Below are 17,277 nucleotides of genomic sequence, written 5' to 3'. Positions count from 1 at the left end.
CTCCGCACTGAGCATGGAGCCTGCTTACCCTCTGCTCCTCACCCCCTGCTTTCACTCCCCCTCTCTGAAAAAAAAAAATCAAATATTTGCTTGATTTAGCTACTTAGAAAATGCTCTACAACTGCTCAACGAGACATTTTGTAAAACGTGAAACAGAAGTGTTATAAGTAAAAAAAAAAATGCTATAAGTAAGAAAGCAATTAAGAATGTACTCTCATGTAAGAAAATAGGTCATGAGACTGGGCCCTACATAGGGTTCACGCTCAGTGGGGAGTCTGCTTGAAAGTCTCATGCTCTCTCTCCCTCTTGTGCACTCTCTCTCTCTAAAATAATAAAATCTGGGGCGCCTGGGTGGCTCAGTCAGTTAAGCCACTGCCTTCAGCTCAAGTCATGATCCTGGAGTCCCAGGATCGAGTCCCGCATCGGACTCCCTGTTTGGCAGGGAGTCCCCTTCTCCCTCTGACCCTCCTCCCTCTCATGCTCTCTCTCTTGCTCTCAAATAAATAAATAAAATCTCTAAAATGATAAAATCTTTAGGGGCGCCTGGGTGGCTCAGTCGTTGAGCATCTGCCTTTGGCTCAGGTCATGACACCAGGGTCCTGGGAGCGAGCCCCGCATTGGACTCCCTGCTTGGAGGGAAGCCTGCTTCTCCCTCTCCCACTGCCCCTGTTTGTGTTCCCTCTCTCGCTGTGTCTCTCTCTGTCAAATAAATAAATAAAATCTTCAAAAAATAAAATTAAATAAATAAATCTTTAAAAAAATAATAAAATATGTCAGTTTAGTTATATTTATTAAATAAAGCTAATAATAGGTATCTCTTGAAAGTAAGAGCTCCAGGAACTAAAAAAATATCATAAAATTTCTGTCTCATTTCTTTATTAGCACATATAATTATGACTTTCACTTAGTGTGCATTAGTCAGTTAAACAACTCAGAATTTCACCAAATTAACAAACTATAGAAATGATCCCTGAAAGTACAGTCTTAGAATTTCACCAAATTAACAAACTATAGAAATGATCCCTGAAAGTAGTCTTAGAATTTCACCAAATTAAAAACAAAAATTCTATCAGAAATCTGAAACCCAAGAAAAAAAGATAACATAACTAACCTTGGTCAAGAAAGTCTCAATGCCATTATTTGTAGGCCGTGAGCGTGGGGTAAGAATCACTAGGTTTTCTCTTGGAGCAACATTTCTATTGAGCAGTGAACTATTATTAATATTTCTAACAGAAGGCAAGTCTAGGACAGGCCTCATAGTAATAGTATTAATCAAAGACTGTTTTTGCTGTTTCTCCACCAGAAGTCTGGTACTGCGCTCTGCCAGCTTCTCATTAGTCCTGTTAAGACTACAAAACACAGCGCTTAGTATTTCATTTCTCCCCACATCATTCCTAAATGACTTGCATTTTTTGAAAGTTTCCATAATAGTAAACAGAATGTGCCATTAAACGGTGTTTTAACACTGAAAATGTGACAGAGCAGACCTACAATATATAATGATAGGTTTAAAATTGTTCTAAAGAAGTACATATATTTCTAGAGATTCCTAACTAACAAGTAATTCAAATTAAGGAGGGAGAGAAATGGCTATTAGTGATGCACAATGCTTAACAGGTAATACATGCTGCCTTCTGGAATGGCTGTACTTACAAGGTTCTTGAGGATGCCATGACACATACTTATATTTAGTAAAGCAGCATGCCATTACATATACTTATATTTAGTAAACCAGTTTAGAGATACAAAAATATAAAACCATCCCGGGGGGCTGGGTGCTCGGTCAGTGAACCATCTGCCTTCCGCTCAGGTCATGACCCCAGAGTCCTGGAATCGAGCCCCTGCTTTTCCCTCAACCTCTTCCTGCCGCTCCCCCTGCTTGAGCTCACTCGCTTGCTCTCTGTCAAATAAATACATAAAATCTTTGAAATGAAAATAAAAATAAACCATCCCTCAAAGACATTTTCAAGTATTGGCTTTCACCACTCTTGTACATTTCACTCATTATCTCAGAGAAATTGAGCATTTGACACTGAGGAATAATTTAGACCAACAACTGCTAGATGGCAGAGTTGTGATCAGAAAGACAGAAAACAGCTCCGGAGGCAATTAGGTTATAACACAGTTACCAGGGTACTGGAGGTGGAATCTACCCTTTCTATCTTTCACCCAGCCCCTCCTCATGTCCACCATGGTGCTATTTTTAGCCACTTTGGGAATTATGCTGCCTTTCACCCCTAGGTGAATCTTGTTGTATTTCACATGTATACCTTTATGTAAGGTAGAAAAACAATATAAAGAACAGTTTGTTTCAAAGCACCCTCTATTTGGTAATAATAACAAAAATCACAATCAAAAAAGTAAATTTACCAAGCTGCCAGGATGTGCAGTTTGGGTTAAAGATGTACTCTTCCAAAAATAAACTCATTAATATTAAGAAACTCATTGCTATTCAGGGCAATTCTGACAAACAATTTTATAATAACATGCTGTCTAAATTATAAAGCTTCTAACAATTAGCTTAAAGACTAGGAGATCAGATTAACTGAAAATATTAACAGGAAAAAAATAAAATCATGTAAAACCGAAAAAAGGAGGAGAGAGGCAAACTGTCTTGGACTAACATTTCAAAGGTAAGTTCTTTTACAAACATCGTTTTCCAAAATTAAACTATCTTACTCATCTCATGAACTTGGCTCCATAAAAATTATGCTTTAGAGGCAAATTAACAAGCTAAATCTATTTTCTATGATTCTGTTTTAACTTACTTGCTCAGTTCATTTGTCAATGACGTTTGAACTTTTAATTCTTCTACGTAGAGTTGCTTGTATTTTTCCAATTCTGTTTTATAAAAATCTCGAGAACTTTTCATTCTGGATAGTTCAAATTCGAATTCTTTAATTCGGAGTTCCATTTGACTTCTTATTGAAGCATTATTAGTTTCTCTTAACTGTCCTAACCTTTCTTGAGATGCTACTTGTGTCTAAAGCAAATTAAAAGCATAGTTTTAAAACTGGGTAAATACAGTATATTTCTTTCCTTTAGTTTTGAGTCAATGATTCAGAGAGCAATTGTAAATGTGAAAAAAAAGCTGAAGTGTAAAATATTTCGCATCAATGTCAACTGAATTAAATCTGAATGATAAAGTTCAATCATTCTTATATTAGAACTCATGCAATCTGATAATTCAGAGAATAAGAGAATCCTTTAAAAACTTTAAAAAGTGAACAATACAACTTAAGAATAATCCAAAAACAGGGGGTGCCTGGCTGGCTTAGTCGGTTGAGCGCCGGACTCTGGGTTTCTGCTCAATCGTGATCTCAGGGTCCTGAGATAAAGCCCTGTGTCGTACTCAGCATGGAGTCTGCCTGGGATTCTCTCTCTCCCTCTGTGCATCCTCTCACCCGTGCTTTCCAGATAAATAAATAAATAAATAAATATCTTTAAAAAAAAATAATCCAAGTATGGTACCATCTTTTTTTTCCCAGCAGGCTCCATGCTGGGCTTGATTTCACGAGCCTGAGCTGCTCAACCAACTGAGCCACCCAGGCACCCCATGGTTAAAATTTTTAAAAGACCATTTTTTCTTTTCCTGTCAATAGTCTTGTTTTATACCAACTGGTCTTAAAAAATAAAATGATTCTCTACTGCGAATCATTCTGAAAAATCAATTTAGTGAGAATAATGATGAAAAGTGAAATTTTTAAAGAGAAGGAACAAATGTTCCTTCAAATTTACCAAATGGCTATCAAGGAAGTAGAGGAAAATTATACAATGCATATAACCAAAATGTAACTTGCAGTGAAATGATTAAAGCATACTACAGATCAGTAAATTAACCTGTAAAAACAGACTGGCTTCTTTTAATTTTTCTGTTATGTCCAATCTTATTCTTTCTTCAAGCTCCCATTTATATTGTTCTATTTTACTGTATTCTACCATACTGAGTTCTAAATGACTTCTGAGGTGTACTACCTGTTGTTTCAACTTCTTTTTATTCTTCCCTAGTTTTTCATATTTCTTCTGCATTTCCTTCATAGATGATAACTCCTGGGTAAGAAGCTGGTTTTTTGCATCCAGGTACAGATATTTTAAAGATGCAGTTTCCAGTTTTGCTGTAAGATCATCAACCTGCGTGAATAAAATAATACCGTTTGGAAGTAGAGTGAAAATAGTCTAATGCAAAACTATGACCAAATTTTTTTTTTAAAGATTTTATTTTTAGGTCTCTACACCCAACACGGGGCTTGAACTCACAACCCCCAAGATCAAGAGCCACACGCTCTACTGACAGAGCCAGCCAGGTGCCCAAATTTTAAAATAAATTCATTTTCAACAAAATGTTATCTATACTCGAAGTAGAGTCTTGGAATGTGGAACCTCAAATAACTCAGAAAATCAAGAACAAAATTAAAACCACTAGTAGTTACTAAAACAGATCTCTGCTATTGTTCTCTTGGCCACACATTTATACTTTTATTTTTCTAGGATTGTTTCAGATCTTTCCTCCATAAAATAACTGTAAGTCATCTCATAGTAGAACGTCTCTTAACCCTTCCCTCATCTTAACACTGTCCCTGTTCATCATCAGACTTTGAAAAAAATTTTTAAAGAAAATTATATTTAAAAATCTAGATACTCATTCTTCTATCATAAAATATTATTTCCATGAATTCATGAGGAATAACGTGTTTAGAAAGGCTCATAAACTACATTTTATAAATTTTATAAATTTATAATTTTAAATTTATATAATGTAGTTTAAAATTTATAATTTTAAGTTTTATATAATGCAGTTTTATAAGCCTGATGCCAATAAATACAAATTTCAAATATAAGGACCTTTCCTAAAAACAGCTTCAACTGATTTTACCTTTTCATCATTATTTTTTCTAGAATTTAAATGGCCAAAATTTACTTGTTAAATACAGAGGTTCTTACCCATATTAATACTAAGGGTTAATGAAAATTTTTAAAAAGTGGTTATATTTACATTTTAGTTTCTAAAGATGCCCTAGAAACATTTTCATCCATAGCTTAAGATACCCTGGGTTTTGTGAGATCATACCTTTTTAAGATCATCTCCGAAAAATTCCTATGCAGGCCCCATTACAGTTTTGGTGATCGTCTGACTTTAGAATGAGATACCCTCATTCTCTGCAAGCATTTCAAGCATCTCTGCAAGGTTTCAATTTCTTCTTTTCTATTAACCACCTTTCTCTTTAAACAAAGTTTAAGTCTTCTCGATATTACATAAAAACTTTTGCTTAACTCTGGCAGCTTTTTCTATCATCCTGCTCCTCCCCTTTCACGGGACTTGAACATTCTTTAATGTGTCATCTCATCCACAGATTCATCTTTCCAACACTTATTGTCTTCTTTTACACTAAAATCTGAGTTTCAATCCTGGAATTCCACTAAAAAATTTTGAGGGTCATCAAGGATCTTTTTTTTAAAGTCTTTATCCTGCTGTACTTCTCAGCAACAGCTGAAAACAATGACCATACCCTCCCTCTGCTCTTCTAATCCCATTTTATTTCTAAATGACAGCAGCCGCTGTTAGTCCCTGACCCTTGCTATTCCTCGTATCAAATCCTCTCACAGTTGGTTCAGTCTCAAGGCTTCAAAACCAGATTCTCTAATCTACATTTCCAGCCTTGGCCCCTTTACTGAGGTCATCTCTACTTTCCGATCTTCCTTCTAGTTCGTCACAGACAATATTCTCAACCACACACTCAAAAACCATTACCTGATGTGGATTACCTTTATAGACAGCTAAATTTTTTTAAGTTTTTAAAATTTTTTTCTTTGAAGTAGAGAGTGTTGAATAGGGGAAGGAGCAGAGGGAGAGGGAGAAGCGGACTCCCAGCTGAGCAGGGCTCCATCTCAGGACCCTGAGATCATGGTCTGAGCCGAAAGCAGGCGCTTAACTGACTGAGCCACCCAGGTACCCCTAGACAGCTAATCTTGTACCTTTTCTGTTGACTCTTTTTGGTATTACTTTGAGTGTACTGTTATTTTATAATCGCAGGGGGCACCCTTCCCCTTAGGATGCTGACCACCATACTCTGTCTTGCTTTTCTCTTCTGATGCAAATGTCTCTCACAAGGGTCAGACTATCAATGGTTTGCCTTTGTTTTCTTTTGAATAATTTCCTATTCCATAGAGATTTGATCTTATGGAAGTCTTCTTCTGAAGTTCTTTTCAGACACATACTTGACGATATTGTTTGGAAGCTTAAGTCAGCCTAGAGCTATCTCTTCTTCCCAATCCAGATTCTTCACCTCAAAACTATGTCCATCCAATATCTTAACCCAGGTAGTCTCTGCCTTAGGGATTCATGAGATAAAATCCTTCTAGAGATGTGAGGACTATGGACTGAGTTGGTTGAAAGCTAAGTTTTTGTTTCACAGGGTAGACCTTAAAGTGGCTAATAATTTTATGTCATAACCCTAATTCATTTCCATTGGCATCTACAGAATATCTACGGATATTCTTACAAGCTTTACAAGATTTGATACCTTCCTTAATAGATTTCTATATGACACCGTAGGGGCACAACTCCTGGCATTCTCATTCACATATTGTCATGTTACTTGCTCAATGAAAAGTACAGTAATACAATGTGACTAATTTATATGATATCTAGAAAAAAAATAATTTTCGATGTTTCTTTGGCCACCAAAAGGACCAGTCAACAGAATGTGCTCGTTCCCCTGATAGGTAGAGCTGTATAATGAAATTTGCAAGTATGCAGCTTTTGTGACTAAAAGAAACTAGTGGTAGGTGCATCTACCTCATTGTTCCAACTTAGGACTCACAATGCAGTCTTCTCATCTTAAATCATTGGTAGCCTCTCCTATGAAGGAGGGTCTAAATGGCATGATAATCCGGTGCTGCTTGGTAAATAGTTATATAGTTTTCACTACATATCAATAAGTTGGAATCCTGGATTGCACATTAATTTTTTCTGAGATTGGATTGTTAAATCTCTGAGAGGCTGATTAACTCAAATGAATGAGAAAAAAAATTAGTTCCTGAACTTGCAGTGAATGCTAGGAGCACTATGTTACTATGTAAGGCCCTGACTGATCAGTCGTTTCCACTTTTTCACTGGCATCTCTTTTCCTTTTCAAAATCCAACAAAGAGAAAAATATATTCCTTTGAGAAAAATGTTTGCATAATGACCTAGTAGTCATTCTTGATGAAGACAACAAATTACAAATTTATAATTATAAATCACAACAAACTATCATTAAAGTAATCCATTCTCAAATCTCACTGAAGGGTTTAGATGACAAGAGAAAGTCAGAATTCAACATCAAATTATTGCTCAAAGTTTGGGAATTTTTAAACATACTGAAAAATATTAGTAGGGACTCAGACGTTTATATACCAATATTCACAGCAGCATTACTAAACAATAGCCAAAAGGTGGAAAAACTCAATTGTCCACTGGCAGATAAATAAAATGTGGTATGTATAAAATATTGCTTATCTTAGACTACCACAATCTTTTTTATTACAGTCTTACTATAAAAAGTATTACTTTATGAATTCAGTCAACTTCATCTATGAAGAGGAATGATACTACCAGTAGCAAGGAGCAATATGAATATAATAAACATTTTTATCAGTGAGAATTTTCATATTATACAAAACAGCCTTATATACTACTATAGAGAAATAAAAAGTCCTTTTCAGTAGGACAGAAATTAAGAGACTGACTTACCGAACTTGTACGTAACAGGTTTTCCTGAAGTTGTTCAATTTTGCCCGCTTGTTTTATGACTGTAACTTTTAACTTGTCATTTTCAACCTCAAGCCTAAAATGAATATTTTTAAAATTACTCTCACTCACAAATTTTAAAAGTACCGTATAATTTCTAAACAAACATCTGAAGGTCTTACATAAATTCTTAAAAATTTAAAAAGTAGAAGATTTGGCAATTGTGCCATTTTTCTGGTTGTGTTTTGTAGTTAATGTGCAAAATTTAAAGATAATATGCAAAATTTATGGATTTCAAAATAGCGCAAAGCTGAAACTTTTATCCAGCTTCACAATGATGTACTTATTATCGTAACTGATATCTTTCTCATACTACACTGCTTATCTGCTTTAGAAATACTCAAGTTATTTTCTGTGCTGCTTTAAGTTGTACTTTTGCATGTGATCTTTCAACGTTTCAATACATCTTACAGCCTCTGCATGTCGATCTTGTGCTTCTTGCAACTAAGAAAGAAAAAAAATAAATAATTTTAACTACTGGGAATCTAGTATAAAACCATCATCAGCTGTCTTTGTAAATAAAATTTTATTGGGTACAGCTACACTCTCCTCTCCATACTGATTTATGGCTACAGCAGAGGTGAACTGCTGCAACAGAGACCTATGGCCTACGAAGCCTAAAATATTTACAGGGAATCTGTTTCTCTCTCTCTCTCTCTCTCTTCCTCTGCCCTTCCCCACTGTCCCTTCTCTCTCTCAAATAAATAAAATCTTAAAATATTTACAATCCCCTTACAAATAAGTTTGCTGATTTCTCCAGTTACTAAAACATTTTTAATGTTTTTAAATTATATTTTATCAGCTAAACCTACAAATTTATATATTGGTCAAAGGGGGAAAGATAGGAAATTACCTTATGGTAAACATTTCCATTTTTGTATTCCAAGCACATCAATTATAATTTTAAATATTCACATATGTGAATGACCATGGCTATTCCAGGGATTATAAAAGTTAACATGTTGCTTTCAGTGACAACTAGATATTTCATGGAATAGTATGAGAGGCATTATCTTTGTAGGAACCATAATGCCTGGGGTCTGAATCCCAGCTCACTGGGTATTAGCTGTGTGACCTGAAACAAATTACTTAAAATTTCTGTGTCTCAGTTTCTTCTCTGTAAAATGAAGATAATAAAAGTATCTACCACACTGGGATGTGGGGAAGATTAATTTAGGAAATATACATGACCTCACTTTTTTTTATTTTTATTTTTTAAAGATTCTATTTATTTGACAGAGAGAGAGAGAGAGACAGCGAGAGAGGGAACACTAGCAGGGAGAGTGGGAGAGGGAGAAGCAGGCTTCCCGCGGAGCAGAGAGCCCGATGCAGGACTTACTGGATCCTGGGACCCTGGGATCATGACCTGAGCTGAAGGAAGACACTTAACAACTGAGCCACCCAGGCGCCCCTGTACATGAACTATTTAGAAGGGTATGTGGCAGGGCACCTGGGTGGCTCAGTTGGTTAAGCGACTGCCTTCGGCTCAGGTCATGATCTGGAGTCCCGGGATCGAGTCCCACATTGGGCTCCCTGCTCAGCGGGGAGTCTGCTTCTCCCTCTGACCCTCTTCCCTCTCGTGCTCTCTATCTCTCATTCTCTCTCAAATAAATAAATAAAATCTTTAAAAAAAAAAAAAGAAGGTAAGTGGCACACACCAAATTTTGTCTGCAATTAGCATTATTATAGTTGCTGTATGTTATGTCCTAAAAATATTTGATATTTTAGGCAGATGGCAGGCCAATGAAAGTGGTCTCTTATACAAGTTAAATTGAAATTGTTCTTCCTACCACTGAAAGGGGCAGCAAATGGGGAGCATGAGGCCCAGAATAAGAATACATCCTCAGTACTTCAAAAAACTTTTACCAATTCCACTAGCTAACAGTACTTTTTCCACTTATAATTTTAACTTACTTCCTCTCTATACTACTCAGTGGACAATCTCATGAACTACAGTGCAAACAGTACCTCCTAGACTGAGTAATAAATATTTACAGGACCATCAGAGGCAAGGTAAAGCCACTGACATGGAAATAATGGACTCTTGCTAAATCAACATTCCCAAATCATTTCATGTTTACATTATCTTAGCAACTGTTTGTGTTACACCACTTTAGCAAGTACTCTGATGAATACATTAAGGCTACGTGGTATGGCATATCAGAAAAAACTGTCCCCAGGGGCGCCTGGCTGGCTCAGTGGGAAGAACATGCGACTCTTGACCTTGGGGTCATGAGTTCAAGCCCCACAATGGGTGTAGTAATTACATAAATAAATAAATTCACAAACAAACTTTAAAAAAGAGGTAAAAACAAAAAGAAAAAAGAAAAAAGAAAAGCTGTCCTCGAGCTTTATAGTTGGTAAAGTAATCTCAGTACTGGCTGCAAAATGAAGAAAGGCAAATTCAGACTGTTTTTCCACAGTGAGGGGGAAAAAACAAGCATTTGATTGAACACCTCTCCTCTGTCAGATTAAATGCTCTCAATTTTACATTTAATTGCTTCAAATACATTTAGAATAAAAGCTTTGTTATGTCAGTGTTTTCAATCAGAAATTACTGACATGCTATAAAGTACTTAATTTTATCCTAAAAACTGTTAAGTTAAAATATTCTCAATTTATACAAGGATAGGTACCATGCATATCCCATACCTTCCCCCTTAGATAAACGTGGACGTAGAAAGACAAAATTCTCTCTCATGAAAAAAATAAAACCAACGTAAAATAAAGGACTAAACCGTTCTGCAAAGACTAGATGAGACGAGTGTGAAGACAGTAAAGGCCATGGGAATTAGAATAGTCAGAGAGAGCTTCATGGAGAATGAGAGACTAGGAGCCAGGTCTGAACAGTGTAGGACTAGGCAAGAGGAAGGGAAATTAAAAGGACAGAAAGGACACCACGAGGAAAAGGCTGAGAGAGGGTGAAATCAACCCAATCCACTCCGAGGATAAAATCTGACGGCAGGGAAATCAAAACAGATGCCCAGATAATAATTAAATGAACGTTCAGAGCAGGATTAATGGCCATAAAGTGGGAAACAACCCAAAGGTGCATGAAATGATGAACGAACAAGGGTTTTGGCCCACAATGGAGTACTGTTTGACAATAAAAAAACAATGAAGCACTGATAGACGCTGTAACACAGATGAACCCTGAAAAGAGGAAGCGAAAGAAGCTAGTCACAAAGGACCACACACCGTGTGACTCCCTGTAGATGAAATATTCAGAATAGGCAACTCCATAGAGGCGGGAAGTAGACTGGTGGTTGCCTGAGGCTGGGGGCTCAAGGACGAAGGGTTTCTTTTCAGGGTGATGAAAATGTTCTACTTGATGGCAGTGATAGTTGCACAACTCTATGAATACCATCAGAAACATTGAACTATACATGTTAAATGGGCGAATTGTATGGTATGTGCATTATATCTCAATAAAGTTTTTAAAAATTCCACTGGGGCCGCCGGGGTGGCTCGGTCATTAAGAGGTTGCCTTCGGCTCAGGTCATGGGGGCAGGGTCCTGGGATCCAGCCCCACATCAGGCTCCCTGCTCGGCGGGAAGCCTGCTTCTCCCTCTCCCACTCCCCCTGCTTGTGTTCCCTCTCTCGCTGTGTCTCTTTCAGATAAATAAAATCTTAAAAAAAAAAAAAAAATCCAATGGCAGGACCTAGATAATTTTCTTAATTCTTAATTTCTTAATTCTATCTTTTGGGTGTATATACTACATATGATCTGAATATTTCTATGCATTTACAATATATCTAAAAGGAAAAGAAAATGAAGGAAATGCCTAAGTTCAACTGGTTTGTAAAATGACTTTTCTGTACAAGTTATCCTAAAATCAGTACAGATTCTATATCCATTCATAAAAGTGAACATGAGAAATAAGACAATTTTCTGAAACATTCCATTAAACATTATCTTCTGATTTTATATGGCTCACTCATCATGGTAACAGAGATACCATCAAAAAACATTGCAACTGAGTGGCTCAGTTGCTTAAGCATCCAACTCATGATTTCAGCTCAGGATCATGGAATTGAGCTGGCGTGGGGCTCTGTGCTGGGCAAGGAGTCTGCTCGAGATTCTCTCCCTCTCCCTCTGCCTCTCCCCGCACTCACGCGTGTGCATGCGCACGTGCTCTCGCTCTCTCTCAAATAATACATAAATCTTTAAAAAAATTGTTTAGTAGGAAAAAACAAGTCCCTCAATTTCTGTGAGAGATGCACAAGTCTCAACTTTCCTAAGGGTAAATACTGTAAGAAAAAAAATGTATAACACAAATAGAAGAATGAAAGTCAAAGTTTAAGAAATAAGTGCATTGTGAAGATACTAAAATTGCACTAAATTATAATGAAAATACAAAAGAAAGGGGTCCATGGAAATTAGCATCCTAAAACACTTTATATTAACCTGCTACAGATTAACTGTTGACACATGCTACATTCAAAACATACCTGATGTCTGATTTGACCTAATTTCTTCCTCAAATCCTGTGTCTCATCTTCTAAATTAATATGGCAACGTGATGTAACCTCCAGTGAAGCCTCTGACATAGACTGTTTTTTTAGGGCATCAGCCAGTTCTAGCTGAAGGTGTCTCACGGCTACCTAATAAGACGTTTCTGTTACTGATTTTATAAATTATCTTACTATTAAGTTATGTTAATAATACATAACTTGAACATATGTACTTTGAAAAATATCACCACATACAGGTGTGATCCTCCTGCCTGGTCAGTATTAGGTTACTTAGATAATTAATTCAGCCCCACTATCCATTCCTTGTTGATGAATCTGCAAAGCTTCCCAGCCTACTGAAGTCTCAAAAAGAAATGGGTATATAGGTGAGCCTAGCAGTGGTAAATTCAACATTATGAAATGTTTTCCCTCTTTTTTATTAGAGGCTTAAATTAATGTCAAAGTTCCTCACATATTCCATCCTCTGCTCAAATCCTTCCAAGAGATTACTATCTCAGAACAAAAGTGAAGTCATTCTAATGGGCTTCGAGGCCCTAGATAACCTGGCTTTCACCTCCCTCCCTGACCTCCATTCCTGCTACATAAGAATCCTGCCGCCCCCCATTAATCTGAAAATGGAGATCCAATGCCAAATTAATATATTACAGATACAATTCTCTTTGTATTGGACAAACTTATGCCCAAATGATAGTAATTGAGCTTTGAAAGAAGCAAATTATTTGTAAAATTGCCTTGAAAAATTATAAATAGCAGTGGGAAGATTAAATCAAACAGTTTTGCTAAAGCTCACCACAGTTGTCCCAAATTATAATTTAATGAAAAGTGCCTGCAAAGAGTTAAAAGGTCATAAGATACATGATTTCAGACTAAAAATTCAAATTTATATAAATAAAAATAAAATTATTCCAACCTAAGATGTATAAAAAGCTACCAAAGGAAAAGTACTGACATACAGCATCTACACTTCAGTTCATGTGGGAAATCTGGAATAAACCGTCAAGTCCATCCACTTAATTGAATCTCAATTTCAAAATGCTCATTTCAGGTATGAACATTTCCATTTATCTATTCATCATGGTATTAAAATGTGGTGACAAAGATTAAAGTTATTATTTTAGCAGTATAAGACTAAATTATTAATATCAGCCTACTATCTATTAACAATTGATAACTTAACCTCTTAAACTTTCATAGACGACACAACAATTTTATTCAAATTAAAGCACCTCTCAAATCTTAATTTTTATTTACTGGATACAAGTTATGCTGAATTAGTCTCTATATTTTTTATATTCAACTAGATTCAAAATTCAGCCATAATCATTCAGGTCATGATCTCGGGGTCATGAGGTGGAGTTCTCTGATGTGGAGCCCTCTTGGGATTCTCTCTCCCTCTCCCTCTGCCCCACTCCCATTCATGTGCAGGTGCACTCTTTCTCTCTAAAAATAATAATAATCAAATATTACTTTGAATTTTCTCTTAGAAAGCTTGAAAAATATTTATCTTTCTGGATACTTACTTCTCTTTCTGCTTTCTCCTTTTCATACTGATACATTCTTTCTTTTAAAAGATTACATTCATTGATTAACTCTTTATTTCTTTCTTCCAGCGAAAGACCTTGTTTTTCACTTTCAGCTTGAAGTTTTTTTATGATATCCTGAAACTGGTCTTGGATATTAATTACGACATTTTCTTTACTGGCAGCTTTGTTGTGAGCATCGTCTAGTTGCTGTTGAAGCAACATATTTTCACTTTGTAGTTGAGATAATCTCTCCTCTAAGGATTCCTGCTTTCCCTGTTCATTTTGATACATGTGTTTCATTTCCTTTTTCTGACACTGTGTTTGACTTAGGTCTCTTTGTACACATTCTAAAGCCAAAGTCTTTTCCCTGAGAGCATCTCTTGTGTGATGGAGCTCAATTTCTACAGTATTGAATTTACTTTCAGCTTTAGAAAGGTTTTGAGAAAGAAGCTCATTGTTTTCTTTTAGGTTAGACACATCAAACTTCAGTTTGTCCTGCAGACGAAACCATTCATCTTTTGCTCTCTGGAAAGCAAGTTCTAGGTCTCTTTTTGATGCCTGACTTTGATCATAATCCTCTATAGCAGTAGCTAGTCTAGCTCGGTAAGATTCAACTTTTCTGTCCAGTCTGTCTTTGTTTTGCTTTTCATTCTCCAGTTTAGACTTTAGCATTGTATTCTCAGTGGTCAGAGCATTAATCTGTCCACTATATTCTAATATTGTTTTTGTTAATGTTTCCACCTTCAGTTTTATGATCTCTTGAAGACTGACATTCTTTTCTTTTATAATTTCAATGCCTTCACAATATTTCTTTTCCATGTCCTGGTTCTTATTGTTTATTGTGTCTCGATCCAGTCTTAGCATGGCAATTTCATCCTGCCACATGTGGGTTTTAGGCAACAGATCTTCTTCTTTTTCATGACTATTAGAAATCTAAGTAAAACAAAAGAGACTTTTAGCTGGAATTCAATAAAATGACATTATCATGATTTTCTCTGAAATTAAAGAATAACCTATGTTTATACAATGAATAGGTTGCAGTTGGTGGATATCCCAGCTGGAAAAAAATAAAGTTGGGTCCAAACCTCAAACTTTAGACCAGCATAAATTCCCACAGGTTCAAAAATTTAATTGAAGACAGTGAATGCATGAAAGGAAAAAAGAAACCAAGACAAAATTTTTAAGAATCTCAGAACTGGAAAGGTCTTTCTCTGATTTACAATAAACCCAGAAAGCCTGAAATAAAAGATTAATAAATCTGATAGATAACAGTCTGATATCTAACACAGCTCCCCCACAATAAAATCCCTAGCTCTGCATTTATTTTGACAGATTAAATTTCCTAAAATTCTTTTTTCCTGACAATATTCCATAGAAATTCTACTTTTCTAACGTTTCTATAGTCAGTTATAAGAATTACACCTACTGATAACTGACAAATCTAAGCACTATACTATAAACACTTCTACATACATCAGTGAACTTTTTGGTGTTCACAACTCTAGAATGGAGAGCTTAAAAACATTAAGTGAGCTGCAGGACTTTCCCCGGGTCTTCTTACTTCACTACTAGTGCTCTTACACCAAACCGCAGCTCTTCTCTAGTGTAAATCATAAATACAAAAGAAGCCTTATGTTTCAAAATACTGATGGTAAATAAGGTAAAATTTATACAGCTCTTAGAAAAATCATGAGATTATTTGCTGCTGCAATAAATTTCCTCTTCATGATGTTTAAAATGTTTAAAATAGGGGAAAATACACTGAGCTATTTTAGTAGGAATACAACACTCATCAATACGTTATCATTAGCATATGATTGTTTCAAAAGCGCTTTGGATACTACTTGGAGCAAATGGCTACTTTTCTCAAAAGTAGAGACTAAATCCAAAATAAAGTCTCTGAACAGGCTACACTCTTCCTCCTGTTCATCACTGGCAGTGCTAAGCTAACTTCTCTTTCAATACAGAGGTGATGAAGTAACTGCCAAAAATTGAAACATATGTTGTTAGTAGCAATAGTTTTGAGCATATGGAAAGCTCATCAATTCTTATGGAAAATAATAAAAGCCTCTCCTTTGGATGAGGACATTATGAACGTCACTATTTGACTCTTGCAGACAAACGCATTTAAATTAAGGATATTACTTTATCCACTGGACCAAAAATGTCACCACCACCTAGGCCCCCCCAAATACATACACACACACACATATGCTTTAAAAATCCTCTATGCTTTCCACGATCTACGGTGTTGGTTTTTAAAATATATATATGCATACATGGAGAAAAAGTAATTTTAGAAAATAAAATGTATATATATACAAATACATACACACATGTACTTAAAAATAACTAAAGAAAATACCCCAGAATTCATTCTGTTATTAGCCACTTCCATCTCCGTTTGTTTGCAAAGCTGATTCTTTAGAATTCCATCTTGTAATACTCTGGCATTCTGTTCTCGAGAAAGTTGTAACTTAGCGTCATTTCGCTCTTCTACAACCTAGAGACATGTTTTCATTAGGATTTTGGATCACACCATTAAAAAAAAAGTCAAAAGCTTAAGAGAACTATGTTCAAAAGTAGTAGCCTTTTTAAATACAAGGATTTTTATCCTGCCTGAATAACTCAAATTTTAATTTAAATGACAGCTAAATTTGTCATAAAGTAAAAGTACAAGAAGATATAGAATGTGAAATAAAATTTCTTTACAAAACATTTAACTAGTTCCATCATAGTCTCAAGGCGATTTAGCCTGTATTTTAACATTAAAAATCCAAAACTGAGCCTGGGTGGCTAAGTTGGTTAAGTGTCCTACCCTTGCTTTTGGCTCAGGTCATGGTCTCAGGGTTGTAAGATCCAACCCCGAGTCGGGCTCTTCATTCAGCGCACAGTCTGCTTGAGCTTCTTATTCTTTTCCCTCCCTCTCCCTCCCCCTTTACTCCTTCCCCTGGTCATGGTCTCTCTCTAAAAATAAATAAAATCTTAAAAAAAAAGCCAACATTCACATTTATCTCAATTTACCTTCTATCCCTTCATTCAGGAAATATATAGAGAGCATATAGGAGAAGCCAAGAATCCCAATAAGTTAATAATTTTAGATAAAAATATTATAGTTCCTATTAGGATAAAATTAAAGTTTTTATCTGTTTTATACCTAAATAATATACATTAAATCACGGGGATATTATAAATAATATTGATCGAAATAGGCAATTTATATCAAAGATTTACCTGATCCAAATTATTTCTTACAGTCCTCAATTGCACATCTAGTGTTCCAAGAGAAAGTTCAAGTTGTTGTTTCATTTCGACTTCTTTATTATACTGCTCTTCTTTTTCTCTGAATTGCTCCCTCATTTTTTCATATAATATATCAGCATTTCTTCTTTTTTCTTTTTCACGTTTTAAGGTAAATCTGCAAATAAATGTGCTTATTTTAAAAAGTTTTGTAAGCGATAAAAAGTTCATTTTATGATCTGGTTCCA

General features: G+C 35.6%; 1 protein-coding gene across 1 annotated transcript in view; it reads right to left on the bottom strand.

Moving 5' to 3' along the window:
* Positions 1-682: 682 nt before the first annotated feature.
* Positions 683-17,277, bottom strand: part of LOC113936885 (ankyrin repeat domain-containing protein 26) — a 65,854-nt gene continuing 49,259 nt past the window's right edge. The window contains 9 exon segments of the mRNA XM_035729321.1: positions 683-1,349; positions 2,769-2,983; positions 3,841-4,131; positions 7,734-7,827; positions 8,164-8,234; positions 12,243-12,395; positions 13,787-14,722; positions 16,155-16,292; positions 17,024-17,207. Coding sequence (XP_035585214.1) covers positions 1,070-1,349; positions 2,769-2,983; positions 3,841-4,131; positions 7,734-7,827; positions 8,164-8,234; positions 12,243-12,395; positions 13,787-14,722; positions 16,155-16,292; positions 17,024-17,207 — 2,362 coding nt within the window. The 3' untranslated portion in view covers positions 683-1,069.

This window comes from Zalophus californianus, chromosome 9 (genome assembly GCF_009762305.2).
Source record: "Zalophus californianus isolate mZalCal1 chromosome 9, mZalCal1.pri.v2, whole genome shotgun sequence".
Classification (NCBI taxonomy): Eukaryota; Metazoa; Chordata; class Mammalia; order Carnivora; family Otariidae; genus Zalophus; species Zalophus californianus.
The sequence above is the reverse complement of the archived record's forward strand: the minus strand, read 5'-3'. Positions and strand labels throughout refer to the sequence as shown.